Here is a 16,102-nt window from a genome sequence, read left to right on the forward strand (position 1 = left end):
ATTATCACAAAGGTGGAGCTGTCCGTAACTGAGCTCTCTTTTTCTCACATCTTTGTTGTAATTGTTATAAAAGACACATTGCAGTATCAAAAAGAGAGGACTTGCTATTCCAGGTGTTAGAACAGGGGTGTTACAAAACTCGACAACCATGAGCCTAGTCTTTTTAATATCCCTGTTTCAATCCTCCTAGCCTTGCTCTTACCCATCTCGGTAACACCCTCCACAGTCTATTCATGACTCTAGCTTCTTATACATCCTCCCACTCTCATGGCCACGACATGCCTTCACAGCTGCCAAAGCCTCACACACCTCAAAATATCCAACCCACCCTTCTCCTTAAAACACACTCCTCTGGCCCAAGCTTTTCATCACCCTCCCAATGATCTCCTGTACTAGATCAGAAGCAATTTTTTGTGCTACACTTCTGCGAAATGCATGGAGAGGGTTGCCTCAGTTGAAGGTGCAATGTAAATGCAGGACCTTGTTATCAGCAAGAACTGCAGTAAACAGTGTCTGAGTGTATCACATTTTAAGGAGGTGGGGAAAAAGTGTCACAACACTTGGGAAGAAGATTCAAGGAAAGAATCTAGCATCACAGGATGAACAATCAAGAGAGCACTGGGAATGTGATCTATTGGATCGGGTCAAAATTGGGGAAAGAGAGATCCAGCAAGACTCAGGACAAAGATTCAAAGCACAGAGCCCTCAGTTATGCAGCTTTGTAAGTTGCTAGGATCTAGTGACACAAGGAAATGGTCAAACCACTTTATAGAATGGGGGGGGGGGAATCCAGGTGGGGAAAAGATTGGACCCAAATTGAAATTGAACCCTTTCAAACGATTAGGACAAAACTTTAGCACAGCTCCTCACCTGAGCCTTTCACCCAACCCATCCACAGCCTAGTGTGTCCTCTCAGGAAGCCCGGCCACTACTTTCCCCACTGTCAGCCAGTTTGTGCTTTCAAGCAGTCAAACACAAATTTTTGGCTTATCAAAATTAGCTACATCACAATACTTTGATGAAGGGTCATTGATCTGAAACAATTTCTACTGCCATGGATGCTGCCAGACCTGCTAAGTATTTACAGTATTTTCTGTTTCTAATTCAGATATCTGGCATTTCCAGAATTCTGCTCCTTACAACACTTGGATAGGAATTCCAAAATACAGCAGGGGAGCAACACTGGACAAGTTTGCTAAATCATACAAACTTTAATAGACTTATGTTTCCATAAACAAACAAGGATTCATAGCGGCATGGCGGCACAGTGGTTAGCACTGCTGCCTCACAGCGCCAGGGACCCAAATTCGATTCCTAGCTTGGGTCACTGTCTGTGTGGAGTTTGCACGTTCTCCCCGTGTCTGCGTGGGTTTACTCCGGGTGCTCCGGTTTCCTCCCACAGTCAGAAAGATGTGCTGTTGGGTGAATTGGCCATGCTAAATTCTCCCTCAGTGTACCCGAAAGGCGACGAGGGGAATTTCACAGTAACTTCATTGTAGTGTTAATGTAAGCTTCACTTGTGACTAATAAATAAACTTTAACTTCACTGCTTATTACATTCTTTTTTGTTATAAAAATTTTGAGCCTCATAAATGGTTCAATAGTTATTTATAAACTGAATTCCAACAGCAACAAACACCAATCCATTCTCAATAAGCAGTGCACTTTCTTGCGCAAACATCAAGAAACCATAATAGGTGTTGCTCTTGACAGGTAGTGTGTGTCTTTGAATAAATGATAACAAAAGCACAATCATCAATATATTTAGATCAATAGTGCCTGGGTATAAGCTTTGAGAATTTAATCACCAGTTATTTAAAAGTTTTTTGGTAAAAGCAGAGAACCATAGGAAGAGCAGCCATACCCTTCAACCCTCACAAATACTGTACATGCCAGGAATATGCAGATTGCTGAGAAATGCTGCAAATATAATTATTTGCAAACTTAATTAAAATTATTCAGTCAAAGCCCAGAGAGTGAGACCTGGGCCTTGCATTAGAAATGATTAAAGTGGGTATTAATCATTTTTCCAGAAATCAATTTCAAGCATCTGTGGGGAGCTTATTTTAAAAACATCAAATGATCTGACACAATAGCGACAGATCAAGGTTATATTTTAACATTGGAATTTCCATTAGAGCATCGTTCTAACAGTCACAGGTAAGTACAAGTGTGCCATTGACAATGTCAATGCTGCTGCTTTGCTGCTTTTGTGCTTTTATTTTAAAGTCAAAGAGACATACCAACAAATCTCCAATTTAACTGTTCCCAGAAAGTGCACTATTTGATAAAGGTGAGGACCTAATACCCATTACAGGCAACATATTATTCTTCTATTCAAGGACAGCTGTCCATTCCTATAAGGACAATAAGACAAGTCACTATTTAAATACCACGATCAAACAGATGTCAATGGGTGGTCGCAGATATTCTGGATCTAATATTTTATTTCCCTAGAGAGCACCTTTCATTTTTTTTTACATATCGTGCGCTCCAGAAATTTGATACAACACACAGAATCATAGAATCCTACAGTGCAGAAGGAAGCCATTCAGCCCATTGAGGCTGCACTGACCACAATGCCACCCAGGCCCTATCCCCATAACCCTACTTACCCCCTGACACTAAGGGGCAATTTAGCATGGTCAATCAACCTAAGCTGCACATCTTTGGACTGTGGGAGGAAACTAGAGCACCCGGAGGAAACCCACGCAAACACGGGGAAAACTTACAGACTCCACATAGACAGTGACCCAAGCCGGGAATCGAACCTGGGTCCCTGGCGCTGTGAGGCAGCCATGCTAACCACTGTGCTGCCCCTTAAGTGTGACAGAAATATGTTGAGCAGGAATGTGTGGCCAATATATAATTAAATAATTTAAGAGGGAAATATGAATGCAATGGACATGCAAATTAATCAATTCAGAGCATGGAACTTGTTCTGCTACTACTATGGAGCCCTTATTTGGACACCCTTGTATGTTTTACCATAATGAGGCCAAGAAATCATTGTTGTACAGTCATTTCACTTCGATGCCAAGGAGATGGTATGATTTTAAAATCAATTAAGCTGCTTCTTTCTAATTACATTTGCCACTTGAAAATATGTTTTCAAATTTATCACCTCTGTGAAAATCTGAGAGCCAAGACAAGGAAGCACTTCAGCAAAGATCAGTTCAATCTCACCCATTCCAGGGGTCATGAACAAGTGCAAAAGGTACACTGATCCACACTTCCCAGATTGATGATGCTGAAGTCAGCTCTAGTGTCACCAGCAGTGTGAACCACCAGAATTTTATTCAGTGGTCCTCAATGTACAAATCTGGTCTTTCAATTAGTGACTATCATGGCAATGGTAAATCCAGGGATTTGTATCCCAGCGAACAGTGAGATTATTCCAAGAATGATCTTGAGACACGATCATATGCCTAAAGATGCAATCACTGGTTGCAATGGTTTTCTTCCCTCATTATCACCCTTGATCTCAAATCAATACTCATTAAACAACGGAACATTTAATAGATATGACTTACACTGGGATGTCCATCTCGAAGCAGCTTGTGAAATACATGGCAGAATTTCCAGCAAAGGACTGCGTTGCTGGACAGCGGCAATCGGTTCACTACCGACCAGAACGTTTGAGCGCCCTTCTCGTGGTGCGTACCCAGAATACATGGTGCAGGAACATATTAAGGAAATTATTAAAAACTGGAAATGCATTTCATAAAAAGATACAAATAAATCTGATCAGCTCTGAAACTTAGTCAGCTCAATTACATGGGTTGCTGTGGATCGAGCCAGTGACCAGTAACTGAACTGCGATATGGCAAGGAAAGGGAGTGGAAACCACCCTTGAACATTTTCAAGATAAGAAATGTGATTACTTCAGATTTGAAACCAAAACAGGAAGGTCACAGCAACTCAACTAGCATCTGAAAGAGGAAGATTAAAACCTTCAAACGTTGATAGTGCCCTAGCCACCACTTTACATTCCCTCTTTTTTTTGCTGCTGATCAACATGCTGTAGAATTTCCAGATTGTCTGTTTTGTTTTGAAATACTTTATACATTTTTTTGAAATTGTTTTCACACATTTTAACAGAGAAATTCTTTGTAGCTGTTAAAAGCCTCCAGTATACATTTTAGGAAGCAATTATCAATCATTGCTGCCAGAAATGTTAATTGTTCAAAGCATAAATAAACTTCAAAAACTGCCCAAAAATTCAATTTTCCCACAAGTAGTCGGAGCATGAGGCAGAGATTTCAAAGGGTTCCTGGAGAACATTTTCATTGCCTTTCTGTCCATTTGTACTGGTCCCCTTCAGCGGTCAGTCTTTCTATTTGAGCCTAAACCAGAAAGTGCTGGAAAATCTCAGCAAGTCTGATAGCATCTGTGGAGAGAGAATACAGCCAACGTTTCGAGTCAGGATGACCCTTCGTCAGAGCTTCCTATTTGAGCCTCTGCTATGAATTATTGGTTAGGTAACAGGTTGGGAAGAGAATTGGTCATAAAAGGAGATATCAGAGCCAATCAAAGCTTTTGACGACACGGGGGTGACAATGAGATTATTATACCCAAGCCCAATCCAATGAGCATTCAGCATATTATAACACAAATTTCAATGACTAATTTGCACTTTTAATGACTCAGCACTAATCATAGAACATGGGGCGGTACAGTGGTTAGCTAAAGGTAAAGTTTATTTATTAGTCACAAGTAAGGCTTACAGTAACACTGCAATGAAGATACTGTGAAATTCCCCTAGTCGCCACATTCCGGCGCCTGTTCAGGTCAATGCACCTAACCAGCACGTCTTTCAGACTGTGGAAGGAAACTGGAGCACCAGGAGGAAAACCACGCAGACACGGGGAGAACGTGCAAACTCCACACAGACAGTGACCCAAGCCAGGAAACGAACCCAGGTCCCTGGTGTTGTGAGGCAGCAGTTCTAACCACTGTGCTGCCCACTGCTGCCTAACAGCGCCAGGGACCTGGGTTCGATTCCCGGTTTGGATTGCTGTCTGTGTGGAGTTTGCACATTCTCCCCATGTCTGCGTGGGTTTCCTCCAGGTGCTCTGGTTTCCTCCCACAGTCTGAAAGACGTGATTAGGTGCATTGGCCATGCGAAATTCTCCCTCAGTGTACCCGAACAGGCGCCAGAGTGCGGCGACTAGGGGATTTTCACAGTAACTTCACTGCAATGTTAATGTAAGCCTACTTGTGACACTGATAAATAAACGTTAAACTTGAATAATAGGTTATTTCTCGAGCTTGTTTTCTGAACTCAAGTAGTCTTTTGGATCTCCCTGCTCTGAAGGCTCGTTCCTACCAAGAATTTAGGCCGGATTCTCCGACTTCACCCAGGGCTCGATTCTCTGGTTCAGCTGCTGTGAACGGAAATTTGGTTGAACATCAAATCCTCTTTTCTCACTGGCAGTGGTGTCAGGGCATCTGAGATCAGAGAATTCCAGTCTTTATTTCACTTGCCAAGTTTTAAAAAAAGCTCCCAAACTTCTGACATGCAAGGAAGGAGCGTAAATGGTGGCCACAGTATTTCTGATTTAGGAGAACAATTGGTTTGTCCTTCCTTTTCTAATCACTATGGGTGTTGGGTGACAATAAGATTGGGTTTAGGTTTTGTGTCCCCGCTGTGGTCAAAGAGCCAGCCCTGGCCTTCCCCACCCCACCACCCCCAAGTCAAAGAACCGACCGATAACTCGCCTCATGGGCTCACTCAGGGAAAGAAAATCAAACAAAAGGAGTCAGCATTCAATGAATCACACCCCAAAGTGTGTACCTTTGGAGGAAGGGGACAGAAAGACAATGCAAATGTCCCCTAACCTCTTTCAAACAAATCTAAATGGGAAATGCAATGAGGGGAATAATTTTAGAATCCACAAGCAAGTAAAAATATTCGCAGTTATCCCAACTCACCTCTTTAGTCAGACTGTTTTTTTAAACAAGGAGGCAGCTGCTTTCAGTAGGCAGTGCTGTCAACTTGGCACATAGGACTGTTCAGAGATTCATTTCAATGGAAATGCTGGAGAAATAAGGACATTGAATGGCTCTGACCTGTTCGGGTGGTGTTATTGCTCAGGGGGAATTCGTGCACAATTATCTACAGGAAGTCTCTGTAGCCAGATCAAGTTATATTAAGTTGCTCAATCTACAAAGGTTTTGGCTGCAACACAGCTCAGAGTTTTTACTTAGCTGCCAAACTTAATAGCAAATGCTAAAATTAATACAAAAATTCTTTTGGACCTCATTTCCCACTTTCATAGTCTCCTGTAAAAGGAAACTACATATGGATAGCCAAGACATGTAAATTCTTGAAACTCTGTCTCCCTTCCTACCATCTCCTGCTGACAAGGTTGAGAAAGGTGGTGGGGTGTGGTAATCTAATATAAAATACAACATTTCCAGTTTTAGAATGCTCCAGAGGCTGGCCAAAGGCCTCGGGGAGCTGTGTGGGGCCTGTGTGGAGTTTGCACGTTCTCCCCACGTCTGTGTGGGTTTCCCCCAGGTGCTCCGGCTTCCTCCCACAGTCCAAAGATGTGCAGGTTAGGTCGATTGGCCATGATGAATTGCCCCTTGGTGTCAGGGGGAGGTTAGGAGGGTAAATACGTGGGGTTACGGGGATAGGACCTGTGTGGGATTGTTTTCGGTGCAGGTTCGATGGGCCAAATGGCCTCCTTCTGCTATGAAAAATTATAAGTCAATGAAGCAGAGGCTCACACGTTTCCCAGACACCACAGTGAACAGGACAAAGCCCCCAGCTGTATCTGCAACCTGTGAGCACACAAACTGGCGGCCAACACTCCGGCTGGGCTGTCTTAGTACAGGGTGTGCTACGGAAAAAAGCCTTACCCTCCAGGATCAGTCCACTGAAATCATCAGATGGAGAATCAGGAAACCACAGTCCGTTCACACCCAGAGCCCAGTCAGTGGGAAACAAACAGTGCCTGAACAAGGAGTTTTTTGTGCTCTCACCAACTCCACCCAAAAGGATATTTCTGGCGTGTTTTTCCTTCACAGCAACTTCCTGTGCATTAATGGCCTTATTGATGCTGACGCTCTGTAAAACAGGGGGGAGGGGGGGGGGAGAAATAAAATCAGTTTTTCTTTAAAGAATTAATACAAATTTAAAAATTGCAAGCAGTTTATTATTTGAAAATTTCATTTCTCTTCTCGCCAAGGTTTCACTTGCACAGACTTCGAGTACCTCAATGAAGTGAGCATTCTTCAGATCTGAGCTTGGCAGTGAGTAATATGGGCTGATTGGCTGCTGAAGCATCACAGCTGAGCGCGATTCCACCCGTAACTAGCTTTCACAGACATAGCATCCCCCAACTGCCTATCCTCCTAAATTAAGCCTTTCCTTTCAGAAATTACTGTAATGCCTGGAGGTAGAATCCACACAGGAATCAAACAATTTCAGTTTATACACAAGCTTATTGTCTGCACTCTTGTGATCTATAACAACCAGTTTGAGTTCAGTCTTACTAATTCTAACCAGATAGCTACGTCCATGACTCAATAGGAAAAAGAAAACGTACAGTCATGAATGCATCATCCAGATGCCCATAATATAGTGATAAGAATGAAGGGTTGCTCTACAGAATCTATTGTGTTTCCTGTTTTCACTCTAACCTGCAGCAGTGTGTCCAGACGAGAAGCTGCACATAGTAGGGAGGTTTAGGAGAGAGTTTCGGGGACAGACACGAAATAGAAACTTGGTTCCATTGAGACAGATTTCAGGTAGATGACCTCCCATCAGAGTTAATGTTCTCTCTTCTCTCTCTCAGTGACACAGTGGTTAGCAATGCTGCCTCACAGTAACAGGAACCCAGGTTCGATTCCTAGCTTGGGTCACTGTCTGTGTGGAGTTTGCATGTTCTCCCCATGTCAGCGTGGGCTTCCTCCGGGTGCTCTGGTTTCCTTCCACAGTCCGAAAGACGTGCTGGTTAGGTGCATTGGCCATGCTAAACTTTCCCTCAGTGTATCTGAACAGGCACCAGAGTGTGGCAATTGGGGGATTTTCACAGTGACTTCATTGCAGTGTTAATGTAAGCCTACTTGTGACTAACAAATAAACTTATAAAAACTTAAAAAGATGCTGCCTTACCAACTGAGTACCTCCAACATTTTGTTTTCATTTCACATTTCTAACTTCCACAGTATTTCGTCTTTGCCCCATTCTCACCCTGTATTGTGGTCACTGGAGAGATGGCAGAAATGATCTAAGACACATTCTGGTCAAGAGTGATATGTTGATATTTGCACTGGTTTGGGAGCAGGTAACTAACCTCCTTGCTCTGGTTGAACTTGTGATATCGTGCTAGGAGAGAAATGACATCCAGTGAATCTCAGAGACACGCCGATATGGCAAGATGCTTTGAAGTGCACAAACTTCAAATGATCTGCACTGATAGTGTAGAAATAATCTACTGAGATAAACATTAAATACAGGCCGAAACCTAGGACAAACCTGAAAGAAATCTACAATCCAAATCCAGATCAGAAGTCATCCAAGCCTTTTGACAAAGATGCCTACAAGATGGTTTTATATAAAAATTAACATGCGTCAATGACTCCAAGTCTTGCAGCAAGGTAACCTGACCTCCATACCTGACCTGATCTATAACTCGAATAACAACCTCATGTGGACAGAAACACTGAATTGTGAAAACCTTGTCACGATGGGAGCACTGATCAAATTCCCAGATCCACCCCCAGTGTATGCAGTCTTGGGTGATTGTGTCGGGTTTGCACACACTCTCTGTTTCATTCGAGTGCTCCTGTTCCCTCCCACAGTCCAAAAATGTGTAGGTCAGGTGGATTAGCCACAGTAAATATGCGGGGTTAAAGGGATAGGATGGAGGGGACAGTCTGGGTGGGATGCTCTTTTGGAGACTCGGTGCAGACTCGATGGGCTGGATGGCCTCTTTCTGCACTGAAGAATTTCTATAGTAAGGGACAGGAAGAAAAGGAAGGACTGATAACCAAACTGAAGATAAGTTGATAGAGATCTTGAAAAAGCTTGAAGAATTTGGATCCAGAAAAACTGCTCCAACAGTAACACAACAAAAGAGCAGAGAATAGCAGGTCATGGATAAAAATAGGCAATTTAAGAAATTTTTTTCCCCCAAGTTAGAGGGTGACATAATCATGGAACATAGGGATAAATGAGTTCTGTTAGAAAGATACTCGGTTATTGACTGTGAAACTCATCGGGATGACCAACGGGTGACAGATGCTATGCAAGTTCTCTCCTTTTTAGAATCTCAGGAAGCAAGCAGAAGTTCGGACAGGTATGCTATATGGACCAGTGGGCCCCTGCCCAAATTATCATAAAGCAATTGTATTTACAACTACTGGTGTTACTCCAAAAACAACTGTTATAGAAGACCCTATCTTATATCGGTTGCCAGTTGGTGAGGGAGTTGGTACTGAATGATTTGTTTTTAAAAGCTAAGATGCTTCTTCCTCCCATCCCAATTACCTCTCAAAACACAATTTCTTGCTGTTTTGGGTTCCCCGCTCTTGCCTGCATGCTGATATCTCTCCCAAGTGACTACGATTGAGTCTGGACAGCAAGACTGAGCACAGTGGTGAATGCTACAGTCAACCTAATGCCAGGATCAGATCCCTTGGGTTTGATTTGGAATTGCTGGCAGGATGAGCAGGATTTAAAAATCATAGTCCCAGAAGTCATCCCTGGATTTTGATGAGGCAAAGTGAGGGCAGGGGGAAGCAATGGGAAACTCGCTTCCCTAATGGCCCAGGGAGGGCAAGACTCATTTTCAATGCCAGTTCACACCCAAACAGTGAGATGCAGGAATTCAACATTGGGTTCAAAGGAACTTTTCTTTTTAAATATGGATTTTAAAATATTGAGCCCTCAGTTGTCCTGCCCCAAGTCATGCACATTACCTTGATTTTGCCTTTCTGTACTCTTATCTTATGCCTTTATGCTGGAGCTACTTGCTGTGTTTGGTAACTCCCACCTCTTGGGAGGCACTTATCGCCACTAACTGGGCACCAAGCGTGCCTCCTGCCCAATTATGGCATTTATGTTTAAAAAGTCACGTGAGCTACACAACTGAGCTAACAAAATGGCTAATGCAATGTTGAGATTTTAATAATAGAATCCATAGTGCAGAAAGAGGCCATTTGGCCCATCAAGTCTGCACTGGCCATAATCCCACCCAGGCCCTATCCCTGTAACCCCACGCATTTACACTGCTAATCACCCTGACACTAAGGGGCAATTCAGCATGGCCAATCCACCTAACCTGCATATCTTTGGACTGTGGGAGGAAACCCACGTAGACATGGGGAGAACGTGCCAACTCTACACAGACAGTCACCCAAGGCCAGAATTTACTGCGAAGACTAAAATAAAAGGGGGTATAAGTCATGCTCCATCTATACAAAGCCCCGCCTACACCACACCTGGAGTACTATGAGCTGTCCTGGGCACCACACTGTGGAAAGGATGTATTAATTGGCCTTGGAAAGAATACAACATGAATTTACCAGAATTATACCTGGACTCCAAGGGTTAAATTGGGAGAAATGCTACACAAACTACTGTTGTATTTCCTGGAATTTGAAGGCTGAAGGGTGCTTTGATTGAAGTTTGCAAGATATTGAAGAGAAATAGGGGAGGTACAATGAACTATTTCCATTGGTTGGGAATCTAGGACCTGGGGGCATAGCCAAAAATCAGAGCCAAGCCTTTCAAATGAGTGCACATAAAGGGCATAGAAGATTGCAACTCTTCCGCATATGACAACAGCTGACAGATCAATTGTTAAATGTAAAAATGAGACTGATAGATTGTTTGTTAACTAAAGGAGTTAGGTTGCATATCAGCTATGATTGCATTAAATGGTAGAACTGATTCAAAGGTTAAATGGCCTTTTCCCTTAGCCAGAATGTAGAACAGCATTCTTCATCACCGACCAATCTCAATCAGGCAAGTGATTCACTGCGTTATTTTTCAACCATCACAATAACTGGAACAAGCACCTCTAACGCAATAAAACTTCCCAAGGTGTTTGACAGGTGCATCATAAAGCAAAATGTTGACACTGTGTCACATCTGGAAATATTAGGGCAGATGACCAAAAGCTTGGTGAAAGAAACGCTCGGAGGGACAAAATGTTTAGGGAGAGAATTCCAGAGTTTGGGGCCTAGACAAGGTACAGCCACCAATGGTGAAGCAATTCAAATCAAGGATGCTCTGTGCATGGGGGTACTGGGACTGAGGAAGATTACAGAGATCACGAGCAGTTAGGCCATGGAGGGTTCTGAAAACAAGGATGAGAACTTTAAAATCAAGGCTTTGCTTAGTCGGGAGTCAATGTAGGTCAGCAAGCACAGGCCAATAGGGGAATGGGAACCGGGGCGAGTTAAAGTTTATGGAGGGTAGAATGTGGGAGAGCAGCCAGGAGTGCTTGGAAATAGTGAAGTCTGGAGATAATAAAGGCAGTGATGAGGGTTTCAGCAGCAGATAAGCTTAAGCACAGCATCGGGCGATGCTGCAGGAATAGCAATAGGCTGTTTTAAGTGACATTCTGGAAAGGTAGTCAGAAGTTTATCTTGGGATCAAGGTTACAAGGTCATTTACCCAGCTGTATCCAGGGATCGGGATACGTTGGTGACTAAAGAATATGGTTTGTAGCAGGGAGTTCCTGGAATTCCCTTTCCAACTGTAAGTAAGTGTGCCTACACGAGATGGACTGCAGGAGTTGAAGGCATCAACTCACTACCACCTTGAAGGGTAATTAAGGATGTGCACAAATGCTGGCTTTGTCAGCATGTTCACACAAAACAACAAAAAAAACACCAACGGCTTCAATCTCATTTTTAATTGAAGAAAATGTTTGTGCTGGATGTCAGACACGCAGTGTGAGTGTTTAGTGACAGTGGAGGAGTTTAGAGAGCTGGGTTGAAAGAGCACTCAGTGTCAGTGTAAAAGCTGTACATGAAAACTGAAGACGTATTTTCAAATAACATTATCAAGGGGTAACATGCAGATGAGAAATTGCAGAGCGGCAGAAATTACTTTCTGATTCTTTGAAAAAAAACACACGATATCGAGTTATTCATGAGGCAAGACAAAATAAAAGGGCCCACTAGATCAAACCAAACCAAGCTACAGGAGGGAGTAAAACAAACAAAGAAATCAATTCAATACCAGAACAGGCAAATTGGAGAAATCAAAAAGAGAAAAGAAACAAAGATACTTTTACACCACATCAGTTCATTGACTCCTGAATTATATAGCTGGCCAAAGTACCAAAAAAATTTGTTTCACTAAAGGCAATCGACTAGTAAGATGGCAATATAAAAACTGATTCGAGTGAAACCAATTTTAATAAACAATGGGCAATTAACAGAAAGAACATCACACTTAAGATATGGCTGGGCGGATGGACAGAAAGGTGGCTGTCCTCATGGCTGAGTGAATCATACAATCCTACAGTGCAGGAGGGGGCCATTCGGCCCATCGAGCCTACACCGACAACAATCCCACACAGGCCCTATCCCCGTAACCCCAGATATTTACCCTACTAATCCCCCTGACACCAAGGGGCAATTTAGCATGGCCAATCCACCTAACCTGCACATCTTTGGAGTGGCTAAACACAAACATGAAAATGGTCGCATGGTTGGCAACAGCTTTGTCAGAAAGTCTCAGTTTCAATCCTCAGATGGTACTGGCTTAGCTGATTTTGGTAGGGAGAGCAGCAAGCCTGCCACAATTGGCCTCAGCGTCCCTGCATTAAAGCGAAGGGGGGAAAGATCAACTCAAGTTCCTGCTCCTGATTAGTACAAAATTATTTTATTGGGAAACGGAGGTCAGGTTCAGACTTCGCGGTCATTTTCGCAGGAGCATATGTGCTGACAACATTTTCTGACTGGGTTCACAGAAATAATGGGAGCACAGTGCAAGACAAGGAGAGACAGGGTCACAGTTGCAGAGTTAGCACACAAAACAGCATGACGGGCCAGTGAGGGATGAGTGAACAGACTGACAAGACTGAAACAGGAAAGAATGATTAACAATGATAGACAGGAAAGAAAAAAAGAGAAGGAACAGAATGACCGATCGAGGAGGATGGGGTTGGGAGGGGGCTGCAGGAGGAAACAACGGAGACATGAAGATAGGCAGAGACAGACAGCAGAGGTTAACAGATAGACAGTAATGAGAGAGAAATTAAGTGATAGACAGGAAAAAACAAAGCTGTTCGTGGATAGAATCTCAACAGAGACAAATTCCTTTTACCAGTATCATTTTACAAACTGTCAATGTAAAAATAAAATAATTGCTTTCACTTTTGGGAGAGGTTTATCAAATATGCAAGGCCCACACCAGAACATCCTCCCAGTACTCGGCAATACAAAAACCATGGGGAGACGCTGTCAAAATTCGCAGATGACACTAAGATGGGCGGAAGAGCAAAGTGTGCAGAGGATGCTGAAAGTCTGCAAAGGGATATAAATAATCTAAGTGAGTGGACGAGGGTCTGGCAGTTGGAATACAATATTGGTAAATGTGAGGTCATCCATTTTGGTAGGAATAACAGCAAAATGGACTATTATTTAAATGGTAAAAAATTGCAGCATGCTGCTGTGCAGAGGGACCTGGGTGTCCTTGTGCAGGAATCTCAAGGAGTTGGTTTGCAGGTGCAGCAGGTAATTAAGAAGGTAAATGGAATTTTGTCCTTTATTGCTCGAGGGATGGAGTTTAAAAACAGCGAGGTTATGTTGCAGCTGTATAAGGTGCTGGTGAGGCCACACCTGGAGTACTGTGTACAGGTTTGGTCTCCTTACTTGAGAAAGGATATACTGGCACTGGAGGAGGTGCAGAGGAGATTCACTAGGTTGATTCCAGAGTTGAGGGGGTTGGCTTATGAGGAGAGACTGAGTAGACTGGGGCTATACGCATTGGAATTCAGAAGAATGAGGGGAGATCTTCTAGAAACATATAAGATTATGAAGGGAATAGATAACATAGAAGCAGGGAAGTTGTTTCCACTGGCGGGTGAAACTAGAACTAGGGGACATATCCTCAAAATAAGGGGAAGCAGATTTAGGACTGAGTTGAGGAGGAACTTCTTCACACAAAGGGTTGTGAATCTGTGGAATTCTCTGCCCAGTGAAGCAGTTGAGGCTACCTCATTGAATGTTTTTAAGGCAAGGATAGTTAAATTTTTGAACAGAAAAGGAATTAAGGGTTATGGTGAGCAGGCGGGTAAGTGGAGCTGAGTCCACAAAAAGATCAGTCATGATCTTATTGAATGACGGAGCAGGCTCGAGGAGCCAGATGGCCTACTCCTGCTCCTAGTTCTTACGTTATGTTCATATAGTGGTAATATCACTGGAGGAATGTCCAGAGACCTGGCTAATACCCTGGGGATAGGGTTCAAGTCTCACTACAGCAACTGGTGCAATTTGAATTGAATTAACAAATACAATTGATTAATAAAAATCTGGAATTAACAGCTTGTCTCAGTAATGACACTATTAAACTCTCATCGATTTTTGTAAAAACCCATCTGGTTCATGGCTGACCTTTAGAGAAGAATATTTGCCACCCCTACCTGGTCTGTTCTACATGCGACTCCAGACCCACAGCAATGCGATTGACCCTTAACTGCCCTCTGATATAGCCATTCATTTCAAGGTAACTTAGAGATGGGCAACAAATGCTGACCTAGTCAGCGATGCCCACATCTCATGAAAGAAAAAAAATCAGTGATCAGAGAGACTGGAAGCACCGAATAAAGCTGGTTGAAATTAAACTCCCCCAGCAAGGGAACCGCAGCCTGGCTGGCTTTGTCAGAAGAGTAATGATTGATTCTCAATGGAAAGCGCATCATGCCTCCCAGCTAAATCATAAGCAGTAAAGAGGGACACACCACATTAAACGTTGAACAACAGGGAGGCACCTGCACCTGTTCCAGATGTTTTAAAAGGCAACAAAAAAAGGGGGGGGGGGGGGGTGGGGGGAATTGCTCAACCAAATAACAGCAAAATACTGCGGATGCTGGAATTTGCAACAAAAACACAAAATGCTGGAAAATCTCAGCAGGCCTGACAGCATCTGTGAGGAGAGAATAAAGCCAACGTTTCGAGTCTGGGTGACCCTTCGTCAGAGCTGAAGAAGGGTCATCCTAACTAGAAACGTTGGCTCTATTCTCTCTCCACAGATGCTGTCAGGCCCGCTGAGATTTTCCAGCATTTTCTGTTTTCACCCAACAAAATAGTTTGTCTGATGTAAAGGATGCTCAAGCATTTTTTTTTCTGCATCATGTACTGTTCACAACACCCAACAGTCGAGAAGGAAACTGTCTCCGGGACAGGAGGGCTCAAACAGTTCAGAGATGATGCAGAAGAGATTCCTGGTGGTTCAAACGGTCAATAGGCACGAGCAATACACTATGTTGAACGTCAAGATGTGTGGGTCTCCAACACCTTATATTATGAAGCCCATTGATGTTCAATGCAATGGCATCCCACATCCCAGAAGGGAAACCTGGAACTCCAGTTCTTGACTACTTTTGCAATTTGGGAAAAGAGAAAATACCCAGTAGGAAAAGGGGTCAATCCAAAAAGTTTATTAAACTTTAAAGCACACAACAAGAAAGGCAACAGAAAAGAACATTTACCATTAACTACAATAATGATTACGCAGACAATATACTTGAATTACGCCACCCCCCCCCCCCCCAATCCAAATCTATCTACTTTCCTAAACTCTGAGAAAAACCATTCCCAAAACAACATCACATTGACTTTAAGACAGAGCCAAATCCAGCAAATAATTACCACACAGGATCTGTAGGTTTCCTTTGAGAACCCTTCTTCTAGTATGGAATGGAACTTACGCAGTCTCACACAAATAGACTTCTGCCACTTTTTTTTTGCACAAGAGCTCGATCTTTAGAGAGAGCTCTGCTTTGCATTCGGGCATGGTTATAATCTAAATACCTGGACTGCAGGTTTCCACTTTGCTTAAACCATCTGTTTCACCATGCAACTAGACTAATCTGCACCTCAAATCCTCAATGCAGCTAAAATCTTATCA

General features: G+C 43.1%; 1 protein-coding gene across 3 annotated transcripts in view; it reads right to left on the reverse strand.

Moving 5' to 3' along the window:
• The window catches only part of hip1 (huntingtin interacting protein 1), a 277,810-nt gene that overhangs the window by 162,785 nt on the left and 98,923 nt on the right, over positions 1 to 16,102 (reverse strand). For 2 of the 3 annotated variants that reach the window (XM_078225078.1, XM_078225079.1), the window contains exons 2-3: positions 7,012 to 7,075; positions 3,534 to 3,676 (exon numbers count right to left, since the gene is read on the reverse strand). The exons of the other annotated variant lie outside the window; for it this stretch is intronic. In XM_078225078.1, the coding sequence (XP_078081204.1) occupies positions 3,534 to 3,676; positions 7,012 to 7,075 (207 nt within the window). The remainder of the gene's footprint in view (positions 1 to 3,533; positions 3,677 to 7,011; positions 7,076 to 16,102) is intronic. 3 annotated transcript variants of the gene reach the window in all.

This window comes from Mustelus asterias, chromosome 12 (assembly GCF_964213995.1).
Source record: "Mustelus asterias chromosome 12, sMusAst1.hap1.1, whole genome shotgun sequence".
Taxonomy (NCBI): Eukaryota; Metazoa; Chordata; class Chondrichthyes; order Carcharhiniformes; family Triakidae; genus Mustelus; species Mustelus asterias.